This window comes from Aspergillus multicolor (assembly GCF_047715735.1).
Source record: "Aspergillus multicolor strain CBS 133.54 unplaced genomic scaffold BDW74scaffold_4, whole genome shotgun sequence".
Taxonomy (NCBI): Eukaryota; Fungi; Ascomycota; class Eurotiomycetes; order Eurotiales; family Aspergillaceae; genus Aspergillus; species Aspergillus multicolor.
Window position 1 is genome coordinate 1362711 of NW_027395955.1, and position 26025 is coordinate 1388735.

Genomic DNA, 26025 nt, shown 5'->3' on the forward strand with positions numbered 1-26025 from the left:
GTACCATTTTTTTTTCTCTTTCTTGCCCTTTTTGAAATCCCCTCCGTATGGCAATCCAATACCTATCTTGTGAAACCCACCACAAGCCAGGGTAACCAGCAACGCATTAAATACGTCCAAGTTACTCGCCCCGCAAATTGGGACACGATCGACGTTCAGCAAGCACCTGCGAAACTTCCACTAAAAGCGCCTAAGTGCCCAAGTCATCCCCTCAAAAGAGGCCCCTGCCTGGAACGTTTTGGCCTTGTCGTAAAGAACACCACGATATGGCTTCCTGAAGCCCGAAGCCTCCGAACAATGGTCGCAGACGTAGGGAGCCTCTCCTAGTGAAGATCCTCTGCACCGGCGCTTGATGCAATATCTATAATGTAGCGTTCTACCCACCGGTTACGGAGAGGATCCGTATAGGTGCAGTGATGTTAGAGGTTACACTCAACTCTCGGCGAAACTGGCCTAAGGATTCCTAGTGTTAGCTCGTATAGCGGAGTAGCAAGCCAACGTACCTCTAAGAAAGGTGCAACTTTTCTTGACAAGGGCGTACAGTGTCAATTTCATTGAGATGTGCTTCGGCAATCGATCAGCAGGTCGTAGCGCGAGAGGTCAGGCTGGGATTCTCAAACTTAGCATTGTAGAAGGGCGATTTTAGATCGACCTGTAAATCTGCACTGAGCTTTGAAACGGACGCTTCGAAGTACAGACAACACCTATGCTCTGGATACAGTCGGTGCTGCGCTCAGGGTCCAATCCATCTTCGACGAGTCCGGAGATGAGACCTCTTCGGCCAGATGTACCTTCGGGGACCGGAGTCTGAGCCGGGCAGTGCTCCATCTCAGGTCCTCAACCAGACGACCAGTTTCCGTGAGGGGAGATAACGACCAGTGCGGACCAATCATTCCCGCGATCGGTTTACTCTCTGTCAGCCTTTGGTCGAAAAGGTCTTGCCCGGACGCGTTCTATGACATCTGGCGAGTCCAACTGCTGAGGAGTTATTATCTCGTTGATTCAAGATTCAATAATGTCTCTCTTGGACGTGGTCCAAATTTGTCCCTTTCGCCAGCCCCTGAGCTCTTCGAAAAGGGATGTTCTGGAGCCTTCCCAATCGACTATGAAGATGGGGTAGCATAGAAGCCAAGGTAATGGCAAACCTGAAACTTTCGAATGCGTGTGCCGTTCACATCACCAGCCTCGTTCTCAAGGCAGACTCAATATCCGTCCGACTTGAGATCTGCAAAACATTCGCAGGTTTCTTGGATTTGGACGAGCACGTACCAAGGATCGGGGACCCGACTTTTGCTCTCTACCTGCACAGAAAACAAGTACTGTGTGAGACATACCAAAATATGGCCTGCTGCGCATTGGAATTTGTCTCAAAGCGCGCCATGGTAGTTAGCTGGCGGAATCGAAAGGTGCTCATATCTCCAGATGTCCAGGGTCTAATACGTCGATGGACAAAATCCAAGAGCAATCGTATACGAAGAACCCTTCGGTCGTTGCGGCCTTACAGCCTCAGGCAGCACCGTAGAAGCAAGAGAGAACCTCATGTCCCATCAGAAGATTTAGGTTGATTCCATGCTTCAACATTGCAGTGTGCTTCTCACAATACGGGACTACAACTCCGCGAGTTGGAACCCGGCTCGTTGATCGAACTCCGGCGGCAATTGCAGGCAACGACGCGCCTCTAGTAGCTGTGTGCAGGGCAATCCGCCTCCTATACTTCCGGCGGACAAGGCTAGAGCATGTGATCATCTCCTGTAAGGTACATGAGTAGTATGTTTTCTAGACCTCGTGGCTGAATGGTCGTTCATTACGCCCTTGTGTCGACGTCGGCCAGGGTCATTAAGAACGCAGTGCCTGGAGTAAACCGCTCTACTCGAGGATAACCTTCGTAGATCTCTGAGCAAGATCAAGCTTCTGATGGTTTTGTATGCAGACTACTACGTAGAAAGCCCTATCAACTTCTACGCTTTGCCACAGGCTTCTCAGGCACGAGAAGGGGGAAATAGCACCCGCCTCCAGGTTCGACTCGTAACATCGTCATGATCCTCGTTCGACCGTTGGATGGTACGGAGCCTCTACGCGGCCGGTGTTTGAGCCGCTGGCCAGGGCAGGAAGATCTTATCTGCGCATTTCCAGCTTCTATACCAACTCCCCTGTATATGTTGCGTCGGGTCGGTCGATAAACAACCGTATCGGGAAGAGGAAAAGGATTCCGAGATTAGGTCACTGCGTCATGATCGCCCTGAACCGTCGGATGGAATGGACCCTGTACGCGTCTGTCTCTGTTTACTGACCCGCCCAGGCACCCTGCGTATACTCTGCAGCTGAATGAGTTGCTTCGACATTGAAAATGATGCAAGGTAGATGTCGCTGTAGCTGATAAGAAAACAAGTCGGATTCAAGGAACAGATATTTGATATGAGGTCACTGTAACTTAGCTGATAGTCAGCACAGGCTCCTTTGTTTAGATTAAGTCCATACGCGTACACTGTCTTGAGTAAATTGCTTCTTCCTCAGAGCACGTCACTATACAGCGCCGCCAAGGCAAACTGAGATCAGAGGAAGATCCGAGCCAGGCAATCGTACGGATCGGCAGACCTAGAAGTGGCCACGATCTTGTCGCACAGCGGACAATTAATTCATCATCCGGCGATCGTTGCACGATATTGCAGCAGAGGCATGGTTCGTGGAAATGGTGTTGCCTTGGGGCGTGGCTCGGCATTGGCTGCCATTGCATAGCGAAGGGGTTTCATGACGATGGGCCGTGTAATGATTTGCGCTGTGTGACAGGCCTGATGTCATGTCTCGTGAGATTGCAATCAATTAATAGAAACAGAAGAGCGTTGGCCTCGTTGGGGGTGGAGCATTGCGTAGTGACAGCTCTGCGCTCACCCTGACGTCATGCCCCATCCTCCCCTGTCGACCCCGGATTCCAGCCCTATATAACACCCTTGAATAGCATCGACTTCTATCCTCCATCATCACAATCACAACCACAATCAAACAACAAAACTACAATCTTCAAAATGTCTTATAACAATACTTCCAACACCGCCGGCCCCCATACCTCCGACATGGCCAACCGTGTCGACCCTCGTGTGGACAGCGACCTCAGCCGCACCCAGTACGGCGCTCACAACGACACCGTTGGCACTCGCGGCACTGGCAACGAGTTCGCCAGCACTCAGCCCTACGGCGGCAACACCTCCACGACCGGTCCTCACAGCTCCAACATGGCCAACAAGCTCGATCCTCGCGTCGACAGCAACCAGTACTCTGGAGCCTCTCACGGTAACACCACAACCACCGGTGCCCACAACTCGAACCTCATGAACGAGGCCGATCCCCGCATCGACAACAGCCAGTACGGTACTACTTCTGGCAGCACCTACGGATCCAGCACTCACAACGCCTCTGCTACCGGCCCTCACAGCTCTGGTCTCGCCAACAAGGCTGATCCCCGTGTGGACTCTGACCGGTACGGCGCCGCTGGTAACAACTTTGGCAGCACCACCCACGGCACTCACGGCACTCACAACACCTCTGCTACCGGTCCTCACAGCTCCGGTCTAGCCAACACAGCTGATCCCCGCGTGGACAGCGACCGATATGGCAGCGCTGGCAACAACTTCGGCAGCAGCACCACCCACGGCACCCACGGTACACACAACGCCTCTGCCACTGGCCCTCACAGCTCTGGCCTCGCCAACAAGGCTGATCCCCGCGTCGACAGCGACCGATATGGCACTGCTGGTAACACTGGCAGCGCTGGCAGCACCTTCAGCACTGGCCTTGGTGCCGGCGCTGCTGGCCCTGGCACCGGAACTGCCACCCACGGCCGCGACAGTACTTCCACCAAGACCTTCGAGGACGCCCACTTCGGTACCGGCCCTCACACCGGCGGCAGCACTTCCCACGGCACTGGCAGCACTTCCAGCAACGCTGGCCCTCACAAGTCCAACCTCATGAACAAGGTCGACCCTCGCGTCGACAGCGACGTTGACAACCGTGCTCGCTACACCCCTGGTGCCTCTGCCACGGGCAACACCCACACCGCTACCTCTGGCAACGCCGGCCCTCACACCTCCAACCTGGGCAACAAGGCCGACCCCCGCGTCGACTCCGACCGCGACCACCGCGACAACGCAGGCCCTCACAACTCGAGCATGATGAACAAGGCCGATCCCCGCGTCGACTCCGACCGCGACAACCGCGCTAAGCACACCAACGCGCCCCACGGAGCCACCAGCGGACCCACCGGCACTGGCGTCACCGGTGCCACCGGTGCCACCGGTGCCACCGGCACAGGCGCTGGCCATACTTCAACCCACGACGCCTCCCACACCGGCGAGAAAGTTCACTCCTCCAACCTTCTCAACAAGCTCGACCCTCGCGTTGACAGCACCACCGGCCAAATGAAGAACAGCCATTCCAACACCAGCTCCCACACCACCTCGGGAACCGACGCCTACTCCTCCGGCGGCGTCGGCCACAACCCTACTACGCCCTCCAACAGCGCCCACCACACCGGTACCACGCAAACCACCGCCGCCCGCCACGGCGAGAACGCCGGCAACGGAGTCAAGGGGGCCGCTGCTGAGATCCACGCAAGTCCTACTTCCCGCGCTATCTAGAGCCCCCTCTAACAGGGTATAGGGTATGGGCGAGTCTCTCCGTGGAGGCTTGAACACCGCTGTTGACCGCGCCTTTGGCCATGAGGAGGGCGTTGCGAAGAACAGCGCTGTTGCGAACCAGGGCGAGCATGAGATGAGCACTGGGCGCTTCCACTAAGCATCTCTGCTTTTGCTGGATGGATATGAATGCCTCTATGGTACCCTATGGGTCTTCTTACGAGTGATGGATTATGATACCTGATATCACTGCGATTCTGGCTTTTTGCTCTTACCTTTGTACTATAGTCTAATGAACAATTTCTATCTTAATACTTTTTTCTCATTGTAAACTTTTGGAACAAAGAATGGTCGGGTTAGCCTGGGGGTCTTGGAATTGGGTGGTTGATGTTCTCATGATGACATCATACTTTTTTCTTGGAAGAGCGACCACCACAACCACCACCCGTGGCACGCCAATATAAGGTGCTGGCTTAGTATATTAATTATTTTAAACTATAATAGATAAAACACCTTAGCTACTCTTTAATTATTAAAACTCAATGGACTGTACTTTATTTAATTCCTTTTTTTTTATTACTTTCGCGGCTATGTTATACAAATCAAGATAGGTTGTACTGCTGGCTTAGGTTAAATCGCACATAATTGTCGCAGGCTACTTGCTTAAATAAGTTGTAAAGAAACTCAAGTAAGTTTGTTGTTATAGTCTGTGAATGTGGTTGCGAGTCGCCACTGGTCAGCGTCTGTAAACCGTAAACTCAAGCCCCAAAAAGGCAACATACGCGGTTAGAAGAATCAGCCCGGCAACGCGACTTGGACCAAAGAAGACCACCGCAGTAAGGCACGCCGCCGACGCCCAGACCATGCCCAGGTCAAAGAGGACATAGCTATCTGTGTCTCGCGCGTTACCAAGGCCTCCTGCAAGTGCAACGACGCCAACGCAAAGCGTCAGCAGGAATATGTTGCTGCCTGCGGTAGTCGCGACAACAATGCCCCCTTGTCCGCGGATACCACTGAGCACCGAGATTAGCTTCTCCGGTAGAGTCGTAGCAAACGCGATTATTGTAAGGCCGAAGATTGTGCCGGAGAGATGGAGGGAGTCCGCGATGGCGCCGGCACTGTGTGCGAGAATGTAGCCGGATAGAGAGAGTGCCAGAAGCCCCAGGAGGAGTTGGAGAATATGGTAATAGAGTGGCCTCGGGCGTCCTTTGGCATCGTCCTCCTCCGCAAGCGGGTTTCCGATGTCCAGGAGAGGTGAGCTCTCCAAAGCTTCGGCTGCCGCGCCTCGTTGTGGTTGATTTTCGGGATCTGCGGCAGGCGCTTCATCGACGCTGGTGTCGCTATCATTATCTGACAGTTCAGGCGGCTCAGCGATGCCCCTGTACACTGCATACCCAACCGACACGATGTAGAGTCCAAAAAGGGCGACAAGTATCCCACCCGTAACCCGATTCAGCAAATCGAAGAATGCCAATATAACGAAAATGGTCGAAACGGCCAGCTGTAGTACAGAGTAGATTTTTGCATTCCTGTCGAGGTCCATCACCATTCCCCGTGGTTGACAGATAAGACCTAGCGAGAAAGCACCGAGGATATTGGAGATCGCGGAGCCCATCATATTGCCCAGAGCTAAGGGGCTGCGGTGTTGGATGAGCGCTGCGATGACTACGGCCAGCTAGTTCAGTCCATTAGTACGGAAATCAATATTTTGAATGGGAATTCGAATTGTACCTCTTCATACTCGGCGCCTGCAGTCAGGAGAGCGATCAAGGTAGGCGCAATGCCTAGTCGTCGGCCCACGATCACGGTGTGGTCGAGGAACTTGTCTGTGCCATAGTCGAGAACGAAGACGCCGGCTATGAATGTTGCAGTGTTGAAGCAGAAGTTATCCCAGTTCATTGCGAGGATGTCCAAAGGGTAAGGGACGTAGCTGTGTACCCAGAACGATGGAGGGACGGAGGTGGGGTCGTTGCCTTGTAGGTAGACATCGTGAAACGAAAATATATCTCTGGCTTCGACCAGGCCCAAAGTACTACGAAACAACAACACGATGGGGCCTATCCTGCAACATCCTAATGAATTCGTTGATGATTTGTCAACAAGAACAAAGTAATTGCCGTACAAAGTGGTCTATCGTGATTGAAATCGCTTTCTACGCGTAAAACCTGACAGCAACAGTGCCGCCAAGTCCTCGAGAACACGTCCAGAAGCTTGAATACCTCACCCAACCACCGGCCGACGCGGTTATTCCTACGATCGCACGAACGCGTTCCCCGGTCTCCTTAAAATGGGATGAACTTAGAAGTCGTGACGAACATGATTACGATCTCTGGAAATATATAAGTCGCCTTCCCAGCCTGCCCTTCGCCACGGCCAGCAGGCTCGATCGCGGTCTTCGGCGCGTTCCTACGGTCGAGGAGAGGCTTCACGCTGACAGCTACACTTCGGAGAAATATCCTCGGTTCTCCGCTACTATTCGCGAGTCATGAAATAGTCGCGGACGGGACGGGAATCGGGATCGCCTTTGATAACGGTGTCAGCTTCGGGATTATTTTGTGCGACAAATACCATTCTGGCTGCCTCGTTCCTGCGGTGTCTCCAACGCGTCCTAACGTGACCCAACGCAACTATAGATCGGCAATGAATTCCTCGCTGTCGACCTCGCATATCCTGGTGGATAAACCGCTACATTTCCGAACCATGATAATCTGAGGATATCGCGTGTGAGATGGAACTTGGCGATGGCATCCATGGCGCACCGTCGCTTTGACGAGAGAGCTAGATGCGAGGAGACCGGCTTACGCCCGGGGAACAAAGCCGCTGACGTCGACCCGAGCCTCTAGTCTGCGACCAGAAATGATTAGCCTCTAGTGCCGCCCTCCCGGTTGTGGCTGGCGAGGGATGTTGGAGGAACTTCCTGAGCCATGGGGATTGGAGGCCATTTCCTGATTGAAGGTTAAGCATCGAGGATAGCGACCGACATATGTAGATACAGAGGGATGTCCCGGGGTTCCAAGCAAGAGACGGGGCCTGGATAGCGCGCCGTTTACCCAAGTTAAACCTAGCCAGAAGTCATTGAGGTCGAGCGAATGCTGGAAACCGGATCGGCCTGGCCGTGCACCCAATAAACGTCGGTCGAACCATGAGTTGGATGGTGGGCAATTGTTTGGGGGCCGAATCAGCGACTTAAGCATCCCCAAGACTCTTGACCACTCTTGAAAGGGCTTGACACTCCTTGGGCTTACCCCAGATCCGGGGTCCCGTTCAGATGACATGCCCATGTGGTTTTGCTGGGTTTGATAGGTCGGTCAGGCTATGATTCTCCAAACATCCACCCGCCGGCTGGCTCGGCCGTTTCTCTCATCCAACATGGGCAATGATATGACATCTTGCGTCGGACCACTGGCTGTCATTTGCATGCACCGTCATGGAGTGGCGCTATAAGCCGCAGTGTCATCGTCGCACTGCGGATGCTGGTGGGGTTGATAAATCCCAGACCTCCCCTGGTCTGAGTCCCTGACCTTGGGTTTACTTTCCATTGTCAATCCTGATTCTGGCTTCTTTTGACCAAGATGGACCGCAACGATTCTTCCGGCAGCAGCCACGATGTTGGAACGTCTAGCTTCGATCAAAGAGAAAAACCTAGGACCCATCACATCTATGATGTCGAAGGCCAGGACCGCAGCAAGCTGAATGCTATCTTTGAGAATCCCCTTGCCGGCGTTCCCCGAGATGAGCTCTTTGATGACGTCGATCGGTTTTGTCAGACATATGGACTGACGGAGCACAAAGAGCTCTTTCGCAAGGGTGCCCTTGTATCCCAGAACCCTAAAGTGGCCGAGACCTTGCCCGACTTGACGGAGGATGAACGTGAAGCATTGCGACGCGAGACAACTCACAAGTGGTCCCAGCCATGGCAGCTCTACTTCCTAGCCAGTAAGTTAGCGCGAGTCTAAGAAGAAGCCAATACTAAGATATGCGTAAAGCGATGTGCTCCATGGCCGCCGCTGTCCAGGGAATGGACGAGACCGCCAACAACGGCGCCGTCGTTATCTATCCTAAGGTTCGTGCCCTTGCCTCCACCGTGATCATTCGCTAATAATGGCAGCTCCTTGGCATTGAATCTGACCGTTTCTCCCCAATGATGCAAGACTATATTAAGGGCCTCGTCGTCGGCGCCCCATATCTGGCCTGTGCCATTGTTGGCTGCTGGCTGACTGAACCACTGAACCGATTCTTTGCACGACGGGGAACCATCTTCATCTCTTGTGTCGTTGCCGCTGTTGCATCGATCTGGGAAGGTGTTGCCAACTCATGGGTCAACTTGTTCCTTGCCCGCTTCGTCCTTGGTCTCGGTATCGGCTCCAAATCTTCCACTGTTCCCGTATACGCTGCCGAGTGTGCCCCTGCGCCGATCCGCGGAGCACTGGTCATGCAATGGCAAATGTAAGTCCGCTGGGGTATACTGTTGCACTATTGCCCAATGTACAAACTAATGGACATAGGTGGACGGCTTTTGGTATCATGCTCGGCAACATCATGGGCGTGGCCTTTATGAACGTGGAGGAGGACCTCAGCTGGCGCCTTATGCTTGGAAGCACAGTTGTTCTCCCCATCTTCGTCTGCGCCCAGGTGTACTTCTGTCCCGAGTCACCTCGTTGGCTCATTGAACACAACAAAATCCCCAAGGCATTCCGGTCCTTCCGGACCCTGCGCAACACCGACCTCCAGGCCGCCCGCGATCTCTACTATTCCTACGTCGGTGTCGAGCTCGAGCGTAAGGTTAACAAAGGCAAGAACTTCTTTACCATGTTTTGGGAGCTTTTTACTATCCCGCGTAACCGACGCGCTACTTTAGCTAGTTGGATTGTCATGTTCCTGCAACAGTTCTGTGGCGTCAACGTGATCGCCTACTACTCTACCACCATATTCATGGAATCGGGATACAGTGTTCAGGATGCGCTTCTTGCGTCAATGGGCACTGGTATTTTGAACTGGGTATTTGCTATCCCGGCCTTCCTCACAATCGACACTTGGGGTCGGCGGAACCTTTTGCTCTTCACATTTCCCTTCCTCGCAATCTGTCTCTTGTGGAGCGGCTTCTCATTCTGGATCGAAGAAGACGTCGTTGAGAGTCGAAAGCGAGTCGCCATGGTCACCACTGGCATGTATTTATTCGAAGTCTTCTACTCGCCCGGCGAGGGCCCAGTGCCCTTCACGTACTCGGCAGAAGCATTCCCCCTGCACGTCCGAGAAGTTGGCATGTCTTGGGCGACAGCGACCACATGGTGTTTCAACTTTATCCTGTCGTTTACCTGGCCTATGCTACTAAGGGCCTTCAAGCCACAGGGCGCTTTTGGCTGGTATGCGGCTTGGTGTTTGATTGGATGGTGGCTTGTGCTGCTGTTTGTTCCGGAGACGAAAGGTACCGTCCTTCCTAATCTAAACAGTTTTCCCTGGGCCAAAATGCTAACCGGATTCCAATAGAACTCACCCTCGAGGAACTCGACCGCGTCTTCTCCGTCAAAACGCGCCACCACGCCGCGTACCAGCTAAGGAACGCCGTCTGGCATTTCCGTACCTGGGTCCTTCGGCAAAAGCTCGAGCCGATGCCGAAGCTGTATGTGGTGGCGGACTCGACTACCACACCGCCACCACCAGAACTTGGGGTAGGCTCGGAGCCAAAGGTGCGCACGGAGAATGTAAAGAATGTGTCACCGACGGAGACCACGAGGGAGAATGGAGCGGGGCCGTTGAAGTCCTAAGCGTGGTGCTTTGATTGCGATCACGCCCTGGATGCTAGGAAGGATGCTGTTGTAATGTGTGGCTTGGCTGACGAGTTGGACTGAATGGCGTTATTGCTGGTGGCTTGGCTTGGCTTGGTTCGGGCTGTTGCTGCTTTCGATTTTGAAAATAGTATACTTTAATTCTGCTTCTTTGGTTAAATTGACCCTGTGCTTCATATGGCGCTTTGTATGATATCACCGAGAATGCACTGCTCTTCTGCTTGAGCCTCCCCGAGGTATAGGTACCGGTCGAACAGCGTAGATGCCTCCAGCAGGGCCAAGCTAATCTCCGGGCACCCTCTTTCCTAACGAACATTCTGGGTCACGAACTCAACTCCCTCCAATTCCCTCGCTCTGGCTGCGCGTTTCTGACAAGCTGCCTATGAATCATGTCCGATGGTTTCTCGCAAACTAACACCAGCCAAGGAATTTACGTCTGCAACCACCATCCTTGGAAACACGGGAAAACCCCGACAGAATAAAACCATCAAAAGCCAAGAGAAGCAACAAGACTGATTGGCAATGACTCGTTCGCTTCGTTCGGCAGGACGCCTGGCTCACGGCTACCGTGCCTCAAGGTTTGAAGGATGAGTCCATCAATGCTTGTCTTTGGAAAAGCTTCCAAACTTCCACTTTCTCACTGAGATGACGTTTTGACAGGATCCTTCCCGCCCGAACCATCACCCCTGTTTGTGCCATCCGGGTCACCTCCTCGCGGACATCGTCTTGCCGAGGCATGTTGCTAAATGGACGGCTAATTGTATACCCTCCTCCGCGTCTCCCTTGGCTATTTGGCTAATTCCCCACACAACCCGCCGGCTAAAGACATCCAAACCGCACCTTCTGCCCTCAAAGAACGCAGCTCAAGACGGCACAACATCGGGACAACACGAGTCAGAACGAACGCCATAACTGCCATGCCAATACCACCAAGTCGGAAAGCCCCACGCGTGCACGAGCACTTACCCCAAACCCATGCGAATCCATACCGGAAGAGGGAGTGGTTGAAGAAAATCATGTAACGGCGGACACGGTTCTCCACATCACGTCGGAGTTTACCCCGGATCTGGACTGGGGTTGGCTCTGGAGAATCCTGGCACAACGTTGTATCTCCATAAATTGGGCCCATGGGGAATCCTTGCGAAGGGTTTATGGAGAAGGCTGGAGAATACTGGGAAATGACAGCTTGACAAGGGATAAGGTGGGACTGCACGTCATTGCTCCCGACTGTCCCCCGCTGCTTTCCATCGCGGCCTTCCTCCGATGCGCCGATTATACTCCGTCTTCGCTGCGAGTCCGTCTTCACATCGTAAGGTATAAATATGGCGATCGGTGCCGCCGGGAGGAGAGCAGAGCTTGGCCTCAGTGTGCTGTTTCATACTCGCATCTGCTGAGATGTTGTTCTCTTCGCTATTTGGACTTTCGGTCCTAGCCGCTACCACAAATGCTCTTCCGGGGAGTATGAGTCCAAGAGCTGTATCCTCGCCGACGGCCAGCGTCAAGAACGGTACATACACCGGCAAGCGCAATGCCAACTTCAACCAAGACCTCTTCCTGGGTATCCCTTACGCCCAACAACCAGTGGGCAACCTGCGCTTCGCAATCCCACAATCTCTCAATGAGACTTGGAAGGGTGAGAAGAACGCCACAGAGTACTCGGATATCTGTGTCGGATACGGGGTAAGCACTTCGCTCCCCTCACAATTTCACCTTGGATGAGATATACTAACAAGTATAGACCGACTCCATCTGGTACCCTCAATCGGAAGCATGCCTTACCCTAAATGTCATTCGGGATTCCTCCGTCGACGAGACCTCCGCGCTTCCCGTAGGAGTCTGGATCCATGGCGGCGGATTTTACCAGGGCTCAGGAGCAGACCAGAGATATAACATGTCTGCTATCGTCGCAAATGCGCAGCAGATCGGTAAGGCTTCCATGCCCTCATTCGATGCCCATTCATTCTTTTGTCTAGCCCGGCTCTAACAGCCGTGTAGGCAAACCATTCATCGCCGTAACGATCAACTATCGTCTCTCAACATGGGGCTTCCTGAACTCCCACGAAATTAAGGAGGCAGGCGCAACAAACCTCGGTCTGCGCGACCAAAGGCTCGCATTGCACTGGATCCAAGAGAACATTGCCGCGTTCGGCGGTGATCCGACCAAGGTCACAATTTGGGGCGAGTCTGCTGGCGGGATGTCAGTCGGCAACCACCTCATCGCTTACGGCGGGCGCGACGACGGCCTCTTCCGCGCTGGAATCATGCAGTCGGGCGGCTCGGTCTCCGCTAGTCCGGCGAACACCACAGCCTATCAGTCCCAGTACAATGAGATCGTCTCCAAGGCCGGATGTTCCGGCTCCAGCGACACACTGCAGTGTCTGCGCGAAGTCCCCTTCGCAACTCTCAACTCTATCTTCAACACCACAACCGGAAACCCAAAATACAGCTATTCGCCAACTGTCGACGGAGACTTTATCCGCGAATGGGGAAGTGTCCAGCTCGACAAGGGCGACTTTGTCAAGGTGCCTATTATCGCCGGAACAAACACCGACGAGGGTGCCTCATTCGGTCCAACTGGAATCAACACGACCGAACAGTTCTATAACTATCTTACGGGTATGCTTACTTACTCTTATCTCGCCTATTCCAATGCAGTATAGGCTAACATCACTCCAGGCGGCGCATCCGGCTTCCGCTACCCACCCGCCATTGCGCAAGAGATCTTAGACCTCTACCCCGACGACCCTTCACAAGGCATCCCCGAGTTCCTCGGCAACCAGCGCATCCCAAGCAAAGGATGGCAATGGCGCCGCACATCCGCCTACGCAGGCGACTACAGCATGCACGCGAACCGCCGCCGACAGACCGAAGTCTGGGCTGACCACGGCGTTCCCGCATACGCCTACCGCTTCAACACTCGTGGCGGCGATGTACCCTGGATCAGCGGCGCGCAGCACTTTACTGAAGTTGCGTTTGTGTTCAAGAACTTCGAGGGCCTTGGGTATCACTATGGCTTGCCGTTTGAGGGGATGCCTGAGAGGTACAAGGACCTTAGTACGTTAGTCTCGAGTATGTGGGCCAGCTTCATCGTCGACTTGGACCCGAATACCGGCGTCGACAGTGAGGTTTACTGGGAGGGATACGGGGTCGACGCGCCCGTGGATGTCGTTTTTGATGCCAACGTAACCGGGCTCGGGGCTTTGGAGGACGATACGTGGAGGAAAGGTGGTATTGATTTCTTGAACTCCATCTCCAGGGTTCTGTGGAGGTAGGAAACTGATAGGCAGATATATAGTGATATGTCCGTAATGATAATTCTTTATCTTAACATACTAGGGTGGACTTGACGGAAGTTGCGTGTCGGCAATAGGTACGGCAGCCGGCACGGGGTCAGTAAGCACCCTGGTCATTCCAGTAGAGCGTGCCACTGTGCACCATCGGCCCTGTGGCCTCCATCTCCCATCCGAACTTGATCTTAACCCATTGCATGAAGTGCGCGGCAACCTTGATATGGCCGACGTCCGTTGGGTGCCACTGTGGTGCGATGTCGTTCTGCTGAAGGATGCCGGTGGTGTCGAAATAGTGGACGAAGGTACCGTTCTCCTGGAACAGCCCGTAAACACTCCTTATCTCGTCGACGAACAGGGGCCCTTGGATGTACGTATCGCCCGATGCCGCGAAGCCGCCCCAGAGGGACTGTTTTGTCAGCGGGACAAGTGGCTCAGGTGTGATAGACGTACCATCAGAACGATCTGCGCGTCTGGCCATATTGCATGAATATTGCTGACCAGGTTCACGTAGTCGTTAAAGTAATCTTCACTCGATACGTTATTTGCAGGGTTGTTGTCATTCGTTCCGATGTTGATGACGACCAGGTCTGCGGGCTGCTGCGCGCTGAAGTCCCAGTCCGGAGGGTCATCTCCATGTACCTTCCTCGCACGGGCGGACGTGTCGCTCGTTTTGTAATATTGGTATGTCTACCATGGTCAGCAGAGGACGGATTGAATGGCTTCTCTACGTACCTGGCCTCTAGGATTTCCCCAGCAGTCTTGATCATGTAGGCAGATGCCGGGATACGCCTGTTGTTGTTAGCCATGACGAGCAACATGCAGGGCTACTCACCGTTAGGTGGTACTCGACATTGCCTAGGCCGGCAGCAAACAGGTATGCCCAGGAAGAGAGGCCTTCGTAAGTCGCGTAATCCCCGGAGCTCAGCCTACAACCATTAGCCAGGTTCAATATTTCGTGGTAGCATTTACGAGTCGCCAATAACTTCAACCATCTTTGGAAATGGCTCGATTTTGTAAATTGCAGCGTCTGGCTCAACAGATACACCTTCCAGTTGGACTGTATGCACGGTCAGCAGAGAACGGGCTGACAGAAACTAGACATATCCGTAGGCCCAATTTGTCACTGCGAAGGTTAGTACTAGAAACAAATGCGGGAAGAAATGGTACCTCTCAGTTCAAATGTTTGTTGTTCGCTATATTCCCTCAAGTCGACACCAGTAGTCTCGGGACCTACAAATTGGTAGGTGTCGTCTGCGGTTACATTGGAGAATTGCCAATCCTGCCCTCCAACTCTTGATGATATTAGAGCAAGCCCAGTTGGGTTTCGGGGCAGCTCACCGGTACGCGACGAGGACGCCGTTGTCAGTATGCTCACCGAAGCTCAACGCCAACTATACCGTCAGCTCGTCTCTAACTGGTGTCGGGCTCCTTACTTTCTCCCCCGTAAAGGCGAATTTGATGCCAGGGGTGCTGCATCCTCAGCCTCAGATACTGAAATGTAGTCGGACAACTTACGACCACCCTGTATTCTCCATTAGTAACCTTTCGCGTTCTGTGGATCTCCAACTCACAAGAGATATGCTCCTCATCCCAGCGCCCTTTGTACGAGATCTCCTCGGAATCTGCATCGTACGTATTCCAACCATCATCGACTCCGTTTTCCAAAAGCTCAGCCTGTCCGGGGTAAGGGTCCAGTCGAGGTTGGCCATTTTCCAGAATAGTTGCTGCCGCTAGCGATATAGCTAAGAATAGAAGGGAAAAGATACACGTCATATTTAGGAATGGAGTTATCGTATGAACATACAGGCCGTGGCCTGCTGCTGTTATAAATCTGAGTGCCGACGGAGTAAACGTCTCCCAAAGTCCGAATCCCTTTAGGAAGGTAGGCCTAGTACAAACAGCTCGACAAATTGCTAGGCATATGGCAGGCGCGAACTCAAAAAGCGACGGGCATCTTTTATACTGAAAGCGACAAATATTCTCGGCGAAGGGGAGTATGCGGGGATTTCCCCGTGTTGTTTGTGGAAATGACTCCGGCTTGTGCTGTTGTTTGACAACATTGTCTCTGAGGGAAGCTATAGGCCTAAACCGGCCTTGACCTGCAACCAAAATGAGCGGGGTTTAAGGAATAAATGGCACTTTGAAAGAATACTGAACGACTAAAAATGTCTCCCGCGAGATATACCACCCAAGAATGCTCCTGCTCGGTACAGGTCATGACTGTCAACAATCAGAGCGCGCTTAGTCGCTCTCGAAGGACCACCGCTCATTAGCGCCACCAGCGTCTTTCTCTTCAGTGCTGAGCATCGTGTCCTCTGTATGAGGCGTATCATCCCTATGGGGCGCTGGGTGCTGATCGCAAGGTTCACGTTTGACACACGACAAGCATAATCCAGCCTTCTCATCCTCGGCGCACTTTGATAAATTGTCAAGCAGGTGTTGTTTGATATGAACTTTACCGGAGTAAGAGCAATAACAATCGTTGTAATATCCGTCGCAATCACCCGAACCAGGGTTATAATTGATGACCGGAAGCTCCGCAGCGGCTCGCATGATTTGGGGAAGAGTCTTGTCGCGAAGCTCCACCATGCCAGGTAAGATACCAACCTTCCACAGCGTTTGCGAATATGATCCAAGGATCATCTTCAATCTTCTACACTCCTTGGAGGACTTGCTTTGCGCGATGGATACAATATCCATGAGAGCAGTCTCAGCATTGAAGTGGACCAAGGCTTGCTTGATATCGAACTGTTCTGGGGAGTCGTTAGCAAGAGGTTGAAGTAACGGATAACCGGCACACACCTAGAACATGATGCGGCATGAACTCAAGGTTGTCCAAGGCGTAGTCCCAACTTCTGAAGCTCTGGCAGCGAGCAGCCAACAGCTTGCCGGAGAAATAGGAAAATATCCCTGGAAGGTCCATAGCGTAAGTAAATAGTAGCGCTTTCCAGCAGTCTTCCGGCGACGACCGTGAAAGCTCCTCGCCCCTTGTAATCCAAAGCCAACCGCGGTCAATGATAGCTGGTCGACATGCGTATTTGACAATGAAAACCGCCAGAGACTTCATAGTGTCCGCGTCGAGGCTTTCCGGGAGATCAAGTAGTTTGTGGTGCGCCAAGTTGCAAAAGAGCCGAAACGTCTCGGGGTTCTCGTCTGGCAACGGGATTACCGGGGGCTCCAAGTTACCAGGTATTCCCTTGATCGCTAGCCCTTCCTCGACTCCGGCCTTGAAGATATCGTAAAAGACCGGCGAGGCGAGCGAAAACGCGTTGGAGGAAACGAGAAAACTGACATCCGAACAGGCGATCACGACGTCACCTTCGGGATCGATGACCTCGTTCGACCTAATGAAGGATAGGCTAGCGTCTGTTGGATTTAAGAGGGCCATTACATTCATAGCGTGTGTGGCAGATTTGATGCTGTAATGGGGAACAGGGCACTAAAAGCAAAGTCAGCGAAGGGGAGCGATGGGGGATGCGAACTAACACCGCGGGCATCATCTTTGCCTCGATAGCGGGCAAACAGTGCTTCAGCTGGAGGGAGGTGAAAGGCCAAGGCAGCAGCGAGGAGCGCAACCGTCGTGAACAATGAACATTGCCATAGAAAGTCGAAGCCGCTATGAATTTGCTGTCCCCTGAAGTCAGAGCTGTGTATATGCGTTTCAACGACAGATGACATGCCTTTAGGAAGTAGAAAAGCTGGCATCCTGCCAGGAGCGTACAAAGAGCAGTCCTATCCATTTAGGACCAGGCGAGCAGGCCATGGCTTGGATGAGAATGGGGGTAATGGGAGAGAGCAGCGAGAAACCTGATGGCGAGGGAGCTGGTGTTAGTGTTGTCCCGGCGACTCTGCCTCCTTCCCTTTCCAACTCGCTTCGCCCTCAACCCTCATCTACCCTCTACTCCAAACACACCCTTCCCGGATCCCAATCAGAGTTTTGTGGAGTTAACTCTTGACGCACCTGCAATCCCCTGCCAAGTTAATCGGTCATTAGGTCGCCTTTGAACGGAACCTGGCCAATATGGAGATCATCGTTCCTGAAGGAGACATGGTCGTGACCTGCGCCGGGACGGTGTCGTTCCTTGTCTCAATGAAAGCACTCTCCCTCACGCCCCCTAGACTCTACTAAATGCTCAAACTTCCGAGTGCAGAGGGAATTCTCATTGAAAGCGAGTCTGGCGATTGCCCCGTCCTCTGCCTACCCGATGACAACCCCGAGGCGTTCCACCTATTTTTCCTGATCGCCCATCACGAACAGTTGCCCTCGCCCGATACACCTAATACCGACTGCCTGCATGATCTAGCAATGCTTATTGATAGGTACCACTGCCGCGAGGCGATGGAATTGCATGGTTGACATTGGCTCACTGAAATCCATCAGGGTCGTCCCGAGAGCGACCTCCGGAAGTTTCTGCAGTTCGCATACGTGCTGAAACATTCGAAATCTTTTTTTTTTTTCATTATTCAAGAGAGTTATTGGCCTTACAACCCGATACTATATCCGTTCCGTATCTTGAATTGATGCCGGAGAGGACGCTGGGTTGGTCATGACCCTTTCTTACTGTATTGGGGTCCCCACTGAGCTCGATGACAGCAGATGCCCTACCATGGGAGGAAATGACAGTTTATTTGGCTACACTATCTGTTATAAACACAAGGCGCGCAGTGGTAAGTATGAAAGTAAAACAATTCTTGATGGATCCAAAATGGGCTGCGCTTGTCAATCAACCCAATGGCGCAACGAACCCAAGCACCCGTCCATAAGCCCTTCAAAATTGAAAAAAAAAAAAAAAAAAATGGCATATATCACGACAACCTTAGCTAGAATGCGCATCGCAAATTTCTTCATCTAGACAGCTCAAGCAAAGACCTTTAAGATCCTCAGCGCATTGGATTAATCGACCTTTCAGATGTACTGGGGGGTCAGGCCACATAAAACAACCACAGTTAATTGGATTGTGGTCGCCCTTAGTCCGGGGCATCGTCGCTTCCGCGGCGCTTTTTACCTCAACAAAGCTCTTCTTTTTGAGCTCGTCGGTACCCGGGTAGATCTCATTGGCAATCAAGAATTCAATATACATGGAAACCCATTTGCGGATATGGTTGCAGGGGTAAGAGGTGCGATTTCTGGGAATAGTCCAATCTATAAGAGCTTGCTTTGTCTCACGGCGCAGCTGCTTGCGGCTTTTTTCTAGCATATCTGAGAGGCGGCAAATGTTAGCAATGAGAGTATGTACAAGGGTGGTCGGTCTAGAAGGATACCTACCGAGTACTGCTTCAGGCATCCGCCCCAGATTCGTCGTCGCAAACTCCCAATCGGAGATCCTGCCTTTGATACGTAGCAGAATCTCTCGGGTGATGTCTGAGAAGTTCGGCGCCAGTTCAAGGACGTATGCTAGTTGCAGCATGTTCCAGAGATCATCGACAGATCGACTGCTTAGGGGCTGTCGGCCAAGCCAGACAAGGGAAGGATACAACACCGAAGTCCCACAATCGTACTTGTCCGCCAGAATTGCAAGTTTGTATATTAGTGCGGGTTCTACCTCTGATGGTATAGGCTTGAAGTGCACAATTCGGAGGAACACTTTGAGCGCGTCCTTGTCGTCATCGGAGAGGTCGATCTCGCAGCGACCATCCTTGCTGAGGGCCACTCCTTCCTTGAACCGTGGTTCGAACATCGCCTTGAAGACCGGTGAGGCTTGGGAGAGGATTTTGGATGAGACCTGGTAGGTCGTGCCGCCGCCGCAAGTGGCGTATACATCGCCGTCGTAGGCATAAACTGTCACTGCCATTTGAGGGGTTGTCTCATGTCACGGTGTAGAACTAATCAAATCAGTGGTGGGTGTAGGATACATTAATCCGAAGGACGTTCCGAACCGCGGGGCAGCATCACCTCTCCGCGTAAACTTCCCATCCCCTACATTGATAGCGATACGGTAATATTACCAATGTTGGCTACTTGGAGTTCCGGACAAACATGGTCAAATCATACAGATAGGCCTTTATCTTAGTTTTTTCTTGTTTTGTAACATACCTACATTGTAGCCTCTGATTAAATTGTGCTTTTGGTAGTTTCTTATGAAGAAAATGTATACATCCTGTAGTAGAACGTAATTCTAACAAGTACCTTTCTTGATTGTTGACTGAAAGTTACAATACCTAAACGGGGTGTGGACAGTTGCTAGAGCGCCCCGTGCCTTTGAGTAATCAACACCATCAGACTGACATGTCTAACACTCGCTAACCCTTTCCTATTTTGAACTCGCTAGGCTTGGAAAAGCTATTTTTCAGCCTTGCAAACTTTTATTAGGTTAGTCTAATACATTAAATTACGTGCAGGTTGACACTGGACAGTATGTTGAATTTGACTAGCCATATGAGTAGACTACGGAAGTGCCGCTAGTTAGTTGTTTACATTGTGGTCCATACTCTTGAACATCTAGAAAGCATCAATGATCTCTGAAATTTCCCTTTGTAGACAAAACCTAGGCTAACGCCTTGTCGTATATATAGCCAACCCAAAGACGAGTCAGGTTAGACTAGATATGCCCTTGGTTTCTATCCAGGATGCTGCTCGTAATGGCCATATTTTAAACAATGCAAGCATACCCCCTGCTCCCCATCACCACACTGTCTTCGTCGCCGTGCTAAGTCTTCAGCTAGGTTTGCGTCACGCACTTTAATGCAGGATGCGTACTTAATGCGTGGTGTATTATGATGAAGAAACCCACTTGTAGCCTCCGCCAACTCCATGTAACTTTTGTCCCTGAAGTGTACAGTGCCCGGTAAGATTCCAAACTTAACCAGGTCGACAAGGTAGTTCCTGATAAAGTCTCTGCAGTCAGAACATCCCCCAAGGAGAGAAAGAAGGTTTTCTGAGCCGAATGTAATAGCGTCCTCCGTTTTCTGCGTACGCAAATTTAAGAAGTTTCCAGAGCATTCCAGGCCTAGTATTCTCCATCGACTGCTGCAATCAAAGTGTACCATAATGCGTAAAAGCCTCCGGGCACATATATTTGTCAATGAAAATCGGCATCCTGCGCAGGAACTCGGGATCCGGATCTTTTGGTGCCGAGTCCAGTTTATGGTAGGCAATGTCGCAGAAGACCTTGAAGACTTCGGGGTCGTCCTCTGGGAGTGACAGTTTGGTATTTCCATGCTCTCGGATTGCCGGTCCCTCTTTGAACTGCGGCTGGAACATTGTCTTGAACACCGGCGAGACTGTGCCGAGAATTTTGAGTGGACGTGGAATGAACGACCCCCGCAGCTGATCTGGATATCATCGTCGTTGTCGTAGCTTTCTACCGTTATCTCGATGAATTCTGGGCATGGTTGTTTGAGGTTGGGAGGTCGGGGAGCGAAGTGAGGAAGATGAGGGGTGCAGACGCTGGAGTTGAGGTCCGCGTTTGCGAGTGGTACCACCTCGTCATCGATCGGCACATCCGAGGAACAATAGGTGTGAGATTATGGAAAAGAACGAAAAGTAAAATTGGACTTCTCGAAATTGGCTACCAACAGGCTAGAGATATCTCGAGCAACCAGCGCTTGCCCAGGATCAAGTGTCGCTATATAGTGTCTTTATATCGAACCGGGAACCATCTTCTTCCAAAATCCAGTTAGGCTTCCTGAAGTAGTATCCAACCCATATGTTTCCCTCGATATGCCAAAAGAACCCGTTATCCGTTGTATATCCCAGGCGTTCGCAGTAACTTAAGGTGTTTATCACATTGGCCATCGTTCAAGCAGCTTAGGCAAATCCCCACATGCTTCTTGATGCACTTCGCCAATTCATTCTTCAGATTTTGTGAGGGGTCTAGTCCAGTCAATGCATGGCACTCGCAGTGAGCATAGCGAGATTTCGACCCATCGAGGTACGCTCCCGCAGGAAACTTATCGGCAATAGTACGTATCTCCGCGAAGCTCTTCTTCGTAAACTCGGTCGTGCCCGGCATCATACCAGTGACAACCGGACGACTAGTGTAGGAGGCAATGAACTTTTGAAGTTCCCCGCAAGGGTATTCGCCATTCGGTAGGATCATGAGGCGAAAGAGCTGTGTGATTGCGCCTGCGATGTCATGAGCAAGTTCGTCCAGATTCGTGTCGAGGATATCTGCCATGAAGAGCGCTATGAGTGAGCGGAGGGCACCTAAAGGGAAAAGGAGAACTTGTTTGGTAGCATGGCTTACCTATCAATGCCTCAGGAATTGGTCCCAGATTCTCCATAGCGAAGACCCAGTCGCGGAATTTGCTTGCTCGAACAAAAAGCAGCCGTTGGGTAAGTCCCAGGACGTAGGCAAGCTATAGAAGCTTCCAAGAATCTTCGTGCGACAAGACTTTGAAGGACCGGTGGAGCCATTTCTCACCATGTGAAAGAAACATCTCACTGCAGAGGTACTTGTCAATCAGTACCGCCAAGCGCTTAATCAAATCTGGCTCTGGTTTCTATGGTAGTGAGTTCACTTTGTGGTAGGCGACGTCGCAAAAGATCTTGAGGACTTCGGGTTCATCATCGGATAGGTCGATAACCGAATGACCCTGGCCGCGAAGGGAAATGCCTTCTTTATAGCCTGACTGCAACATGGCCGTGAACACCTGCGATGCAGCCGAAAGCACCTTGGAAGATAGACGAAAGGAGCTGTCGCCACATGTGATAAGGATGTCCCCTTCGGGGTCGTAGATGAATTCTCCCATCGTGGGTTGATGTGTTGTGTGATTATGAGCTCCCAGAAGGATGTGTGTTACAGATGGGAGAATGACGACAACAGCGAGAGTAACAACAGAGTAACAACAGAGTAACAACAATGAAGGAAAGCTTAAGATACGAGCCAGCGGGAATCAGTGTCGCGGGCTGAAAGCTGGTAGAAGCCAGAATCACCTTGCTGTCTGACAACAGCGTTGATGGCAAATAGGTGGGTTGGGAGAAGGGCAACTGAAAACAAAGGCCCCGAGAAAAACAGTACTATACTAGAGTGGCTTTCTCGAACAGCTCTCAAAGCTCAACATGAACACGATTCCTAGTTTACCTTGCAATACAGTTTCATTTCTCCCCTGTGGTAGAGTCCACTTTTGAATATCCGACTCTGGGCAACTGTACAGACATGAAGTTGAATCCCATATAAAACCAAGCAATGCGAAGGCACTGAGTTTGCAAATCGTCTCTCAATCTTCAAGATGTTCCTCGCAACACCCTTTCTTCAGGCAACGCAGACATAATTTATACGTCTCGATGCCTCTTTTCACAGCCACAAGTAACCCGGCCCCGTCGCCCCAAGATACAGGTTGAAAATGATGCCCGCACCCCTTTATCGGATCGTCAAGCATGCTTCCTTGCGCTTTGACTATCTCCTGAATTATCACCTTGATGCTACATTCGGAGAAACCTAGTGTTGCCGGAATCATCCCCTCAACATCTCTCCCACCACTTCTCCACAACGTCCATAGATAGTCTGAGATATCGCACCGGCACTCCTGGCATACATGTTTTGAAAGCTCCAACACGGGGTCCATTAGAGCCATCTGCATCTGCTCCTTTACTTTGTAGTAGAAGAGGTCAAGCTGCGCTAAATGAGGCCGTGTCATCTTAGTTACGGGGGTAGCACATGGTATGCTAACGGCTTACCGAGAAGTTCATCTGGAAAGGTCCTCATATTGTCCCTAGCGTACCTCCATCGCACGAATGACTTCTTAGAGTCTTCAACAAGCATCCGTGCAATCCGCGAGAAACAATCTTGCGAATCCAGGACATATGCAAAATGCAACAGCAGCCAGAGTTCTTCGGGCTCGTAGTCGTAGTAGTGCAAGGTCCGTACGATCCATGACCGCCCTTTGGTCTTCATCAACAGCGCACACTGGTACTTGTCGGCAAATATGGCGAGCTTGTCCATCGAGTCCACCTCTAGATCGCGTGGGAGGTGATCGAGCTTGTGGTGTGCGAGGTCACAGAAGATGTGGAAGGCTTCGGGATCATCCTCTGGGAGCTCGACAACGGCCGGCTTAGATGGTTCCGACTTTCGAACAGCCACTCCTTCCGCGAAGTCGGACAGGAGCATCGCGCGGAATACTGGTGAAGCGCACGCGATGGGCTGGGTGAAGACTTGGAAGGAGACGCCGCCGCAGACTACGGTGAGATCGCCGTCCGCGTCGATAACTTCATCCGCCATGGTTCATGATATACAAGAGTTTCGGCTTCCGCCAGAAAGTGAGGATGCAGAAAAAAAATGGATTACCCTGCGTGGGCGCATCCCAAAGAAGTACCGCTCGTTGTGGCAATTAGCTTCTGTCTCCCAGCGGATGAAGCTTACCATAAACTTTAAGAGGTGAGCTGACATATAGGATCGAACGAATATCCACAACTTTCCGAGAAACAAGCGCTACCAGTAAGGGGCCATTGGCGAGACCATATAGTCGTTTGTGGACTGTTTCATGATGGAGGCGGCATAATGATATCGTCATTGATTCGAGAAACAGAAAAGTCATTGCGGATGGTATAAGATTGTATTGTGGGGATGACGGGTTTGCGTGAAAAAGGAATGTAGGGATTAAAGCAGGGAATAAGCGCTGAAGGTCAGTTATATCGATGGTCGACCATATCAGAGGGTGTTAAGCCGACCTTGCTCTTCGGCGCATGGCATGGGAAGAGGGATACATTTGGCGGACAAGGGAAGAAGTAAAGCAACAGTGCTTCCAGTGATTAGTTAGCAACACCTGCGAAAACGATTGTCTGGCCTTCGATTGAACATAAAGAGAAATGTCACTCTTCTCATGCCATTTACTTGTGTAATACATTTCAATGTCCTTGAGGCGAAAGACTTTCCAAGAGACTCCCTCGGAGACTTTTCGAAACACTGACCACGCACGTACCTATGCAAACAGAATTCTGAATAAATGTATGCCCAAATCGAAAAGGACGTAATCACAGAAAACAAGAAGAAGTCTGGAGACGCTTGGCTTTTGTGGCCTCCTTCTCTATGCTGCACGCAACTCTTCGCTTCCGTCAAGCACCCCAAACATATCTGAACCCCTTCGGCGTGGTTTCTCAATCGCTCAAGCAGTACCTGCTTAGTTTAAGATTATCTTGAAGCTCGCCCGTTCACACACCCATACGGAGAACTGTTAGGTAAACAAAAGTCGCTCAAGGTGGTTGCCGATTGCATGATTTGAGCAATACTCTTTTCTCTGTAACTATCCGTAGCTGGAAGAATTCCCCCTCCTGCCAAACGCTGGAGAAAGCTGCGAAGACTTGATCCGCAATACTGGCAAGGGCACTGTGACAGAATACTGGTCGGCTGCATTATAGTCTGCTCGATACTCACGATCATTGTGCGGGGAATGTGTTCAAGTTGAGCTACGTTCAAGCCAATGAATGTTAGCGCAGGAGCAGAAGAAGGACAGAATGAAGCGAAATACCAAGAAACCCATCTGGAAACATCCGCATGTTATCAGTTCCATACTTACAATCTCGCATGGGCTCGGGGGGACTCTGTACAAGAGTACGTGATATCTTTGCGACCCAAGCCTCCAAGCCCAAAACGAAGGCGAAGTGCAAAAGGAGCCACAGCTGTTCCAGGCTGACATCCCCCTTAGCCAAAATTTTATGAATCTAGTGCGGGCGACAGAGGCCGAGAGGGCATTACTCCATCACAATACCGGGAGACCACCCTCGGGCCACGCATATCCATTCCATGTCTATATGACCTTCAACCACGCAATCCATGCAGAACCACCAGCCCATATGGTCAGCAAGATGCCCTCGCCTACCCTCACTGGCAAAATCGCCATAGTCACCGGCTCCTCCGAAATCGGCGCCGCCATCGTCCGCGAACTCTCAGCCCGCGGCGCCAGTACGGTAGTCAACTACCCCGTTGCAAGCCTGCAAGCCGAAGCAGACGCGCTTGTCACATCGTTCCCGCTTATACCTAGCCGCCCTTTCAACCGCGTTCATAGCCCAAATTGCATTAACTCACGCGCAAACACAACGCAGGGCCAAAGAGCTCCCTCCCAAGTACGGCTGCACCGTTAACACAGTGAGCCCAGGCCCAACACAAACCGAGGGCTTCAGCGCCGCGGAGCCGGAGCAGATGCGCATTCCGCAGCCGGTGATCGACCAGACACCCGTTGGGCCGCGTATGGCGCGGGCAGAGGAGATTGCGTATGCGGTGGCGATCTTGTGCGAGGATGAGGCGCGGTGGATTAACGGGGCGCATCTTGTTGCGTCGGGTGGGCTTTTTGTTGACTGATTGAGGTAGATGGCCAGCGGACGGTCCAGAAATATTAGATACCTATCCAGATAGAGAGATGGAAACGGGATATCCCCAGACCTTG

The 26025-nt window shown here is 51.9% G+C and overlaps 8 protein-coding genes across 8 annotated transcripts; 4 read left to right on the forward strand and 4 right to left on the reverse strand.

Moving 5' to 3' along the window:
- Positions 1 to 2979: 2979 nt before the first annotated feature.
- On the forward strand, positions 2980 to 5085 carry BDW74DRAFT_102192 (uncharacterized protein). Its single transcript, XM_073721520.1, has 3 exons — positions 2980 to 4100; positions 4176 to 4608; positions 4654 to 5085. The coding sequence occupies exons 1-3, from the start codon at positions 3024 to 3026 to the stop codon at positions 4695 to 4697; spliced, it is 1554 nt and encodes a 517-aa protein (XP_073587342.1). The 5' UTR covers positions 2980 to 3023; the 3' UTR covers positions 4698 to 5085.
- A 49-nt stretch (positions 5086 to 5134) lies between these two features.
- Positions 5135 to 6560, reverse strand: BDW74DRAFT_147699 (sodium:calcium antiporter). Its single transcript, XM_073723585.1, has 2 exons — positions 6360 to 6560; positions 5135 to 6303 (listed from the first exon to the last, which is right to left on the reverse strand). Exons 1-2 carry the CDS (start codon positions 6525 to 6527, stop codon positions 5365 to 5367), a joined length of 1107 nt encoding a protein of 368 aa, XP_073587343.1. The 5' UTR covers positions 6528 to 6560; the 3' UTR covers positions 5135 to 5364.
- A 1640-nt stretch (positions 6561 to 8200) lies between these two features.
- BDW74DRAFT_175302 (sugar porter family MFS transporter) lies at positions 8201 to 10393 on the forward strand (the record flags this gene model as incomplete). The annotated part of the gene is made up of 5 exons (XM_073728294.1): positions 8201 to 8564; positions 8615 to 8691; positions 8737 to 9074; positions 9134 to 10053; positions 10116 to 10393. The coding sequence occupies 5 exons, from the start codon at positions 8201 to 8203 to the stop codon at positions 10391 to 10393; spliced, it is 1977 nt and encodes a 658-aa protein (XP_073587344.1).
- Positions 10394 to 11809: 1416 nt separating this feature from the next.
- On the forward strand, positions 11810 to 13686 carry BDW74DRAFT_188537 (uncharacterized protein; the record flags this gene model as incomplete). The annotated part of the gene is made up of 4 exons (XM_073731748.1): positions 11810 to 12094; positions 12153 to 12339; positions 12410 to 13030; positions 13091 to 13686. The coding sequence occupies 4 exons, from the start codon at positions 11810 to 11812 to the stop codon at positions 13684 to 13686; spliced, it is 1689 nt and encodes a 562-aa protein (XP_073587345.1).
- A 118-nt stretch (positions 13687 to 13804) lies between these two features.
- Positions 13805 to 15477, reverse strand: BDW74DRAFT_175304 (SGNH/GDSL hydrolase family protein; the record flags this gene model as incomplete). Its single annotated transcript, XM_073728295.1, has 10 exons — positions 13805 to 14110; positions 14155 to 14391; positions 14437 to 14493; positions 14537 to 14630; positions 14674 to 14761; positions 14872 to 14996; positions 15043 to 15095; positions 15138 to 15174; positions 15220 to 15226; positions 15276 to 15477. 10 exons carry the CDS (start codon positions 15475 to 15477, stop codon positions 13805 to 13807), a joined length of 1206 nt encoding a protein of 401 aa, XP_073587346.1.
- A 468-nt stretch (positions 15478 to 15945) lies between these two features.
- On the reverse strand, positions 15946 to 19496 carry BDW74DRAFT_175305 (BTB/POZ domain-containing protein; the record flags this gene model as incomplete). The annotated part of the gene is made up of 5 exons (XM_073728296.1): positions 15946 to 16457; positions 16507 to 17143; positions 17191 to 17331; positions 18711 to 18904; positions 18971 to 19496. 5 exons carry the CDS (start codon positions 19494 to 19496, stop codon positions 15946 to 15948), a joined length of 2010 nt encoding a protein of 669 aa, XP_073587347.1.
- A 1181-nt stretch (positions 19497 to 20677) lies between these two features.
- Positions 20678 to 23864, reverse strand: BDW74DRAFT_175306 (BTB/POZ domain-containing protein; the record flags this gene model as incomplete). Its single annotated transcript, XM_073728297.1, has 5 exons — positions 20678 to 20971; positions 21468 to 21829; positions 21891 to 22002; positions 23182 to 23264; positions 23324 to 23864. 5 exons carry the CDS (start codon positions 23862 to 23864, stop codon positions 20678 to 20680), a joined length of 1392 nt encoding a protein of 463 aa, XP_073587348.1.
- A 1583-nt stretch (positions 23865 to 25447) lies between these two features.
- Positions 25448 to 25940, forward strand: BDW74DRAFT_175307 (uncharacterized protein; the record flags this gene model as incomplete). The annotated part of the gene is made up of 2 exons (XM_073728298.1): positions 25448 to 25605; positions 25685 to 25940. The coding sequence occupies 2 exons, from the start codon at positions 25448 to 25450 to the stop codon at positions 25938 to 25940; spliced, it is 414 nt and encodes a 137-aa protein (XP_073587349.1).
- Positions 25941 to 26025: the final 85 nt, after the last annotated feature.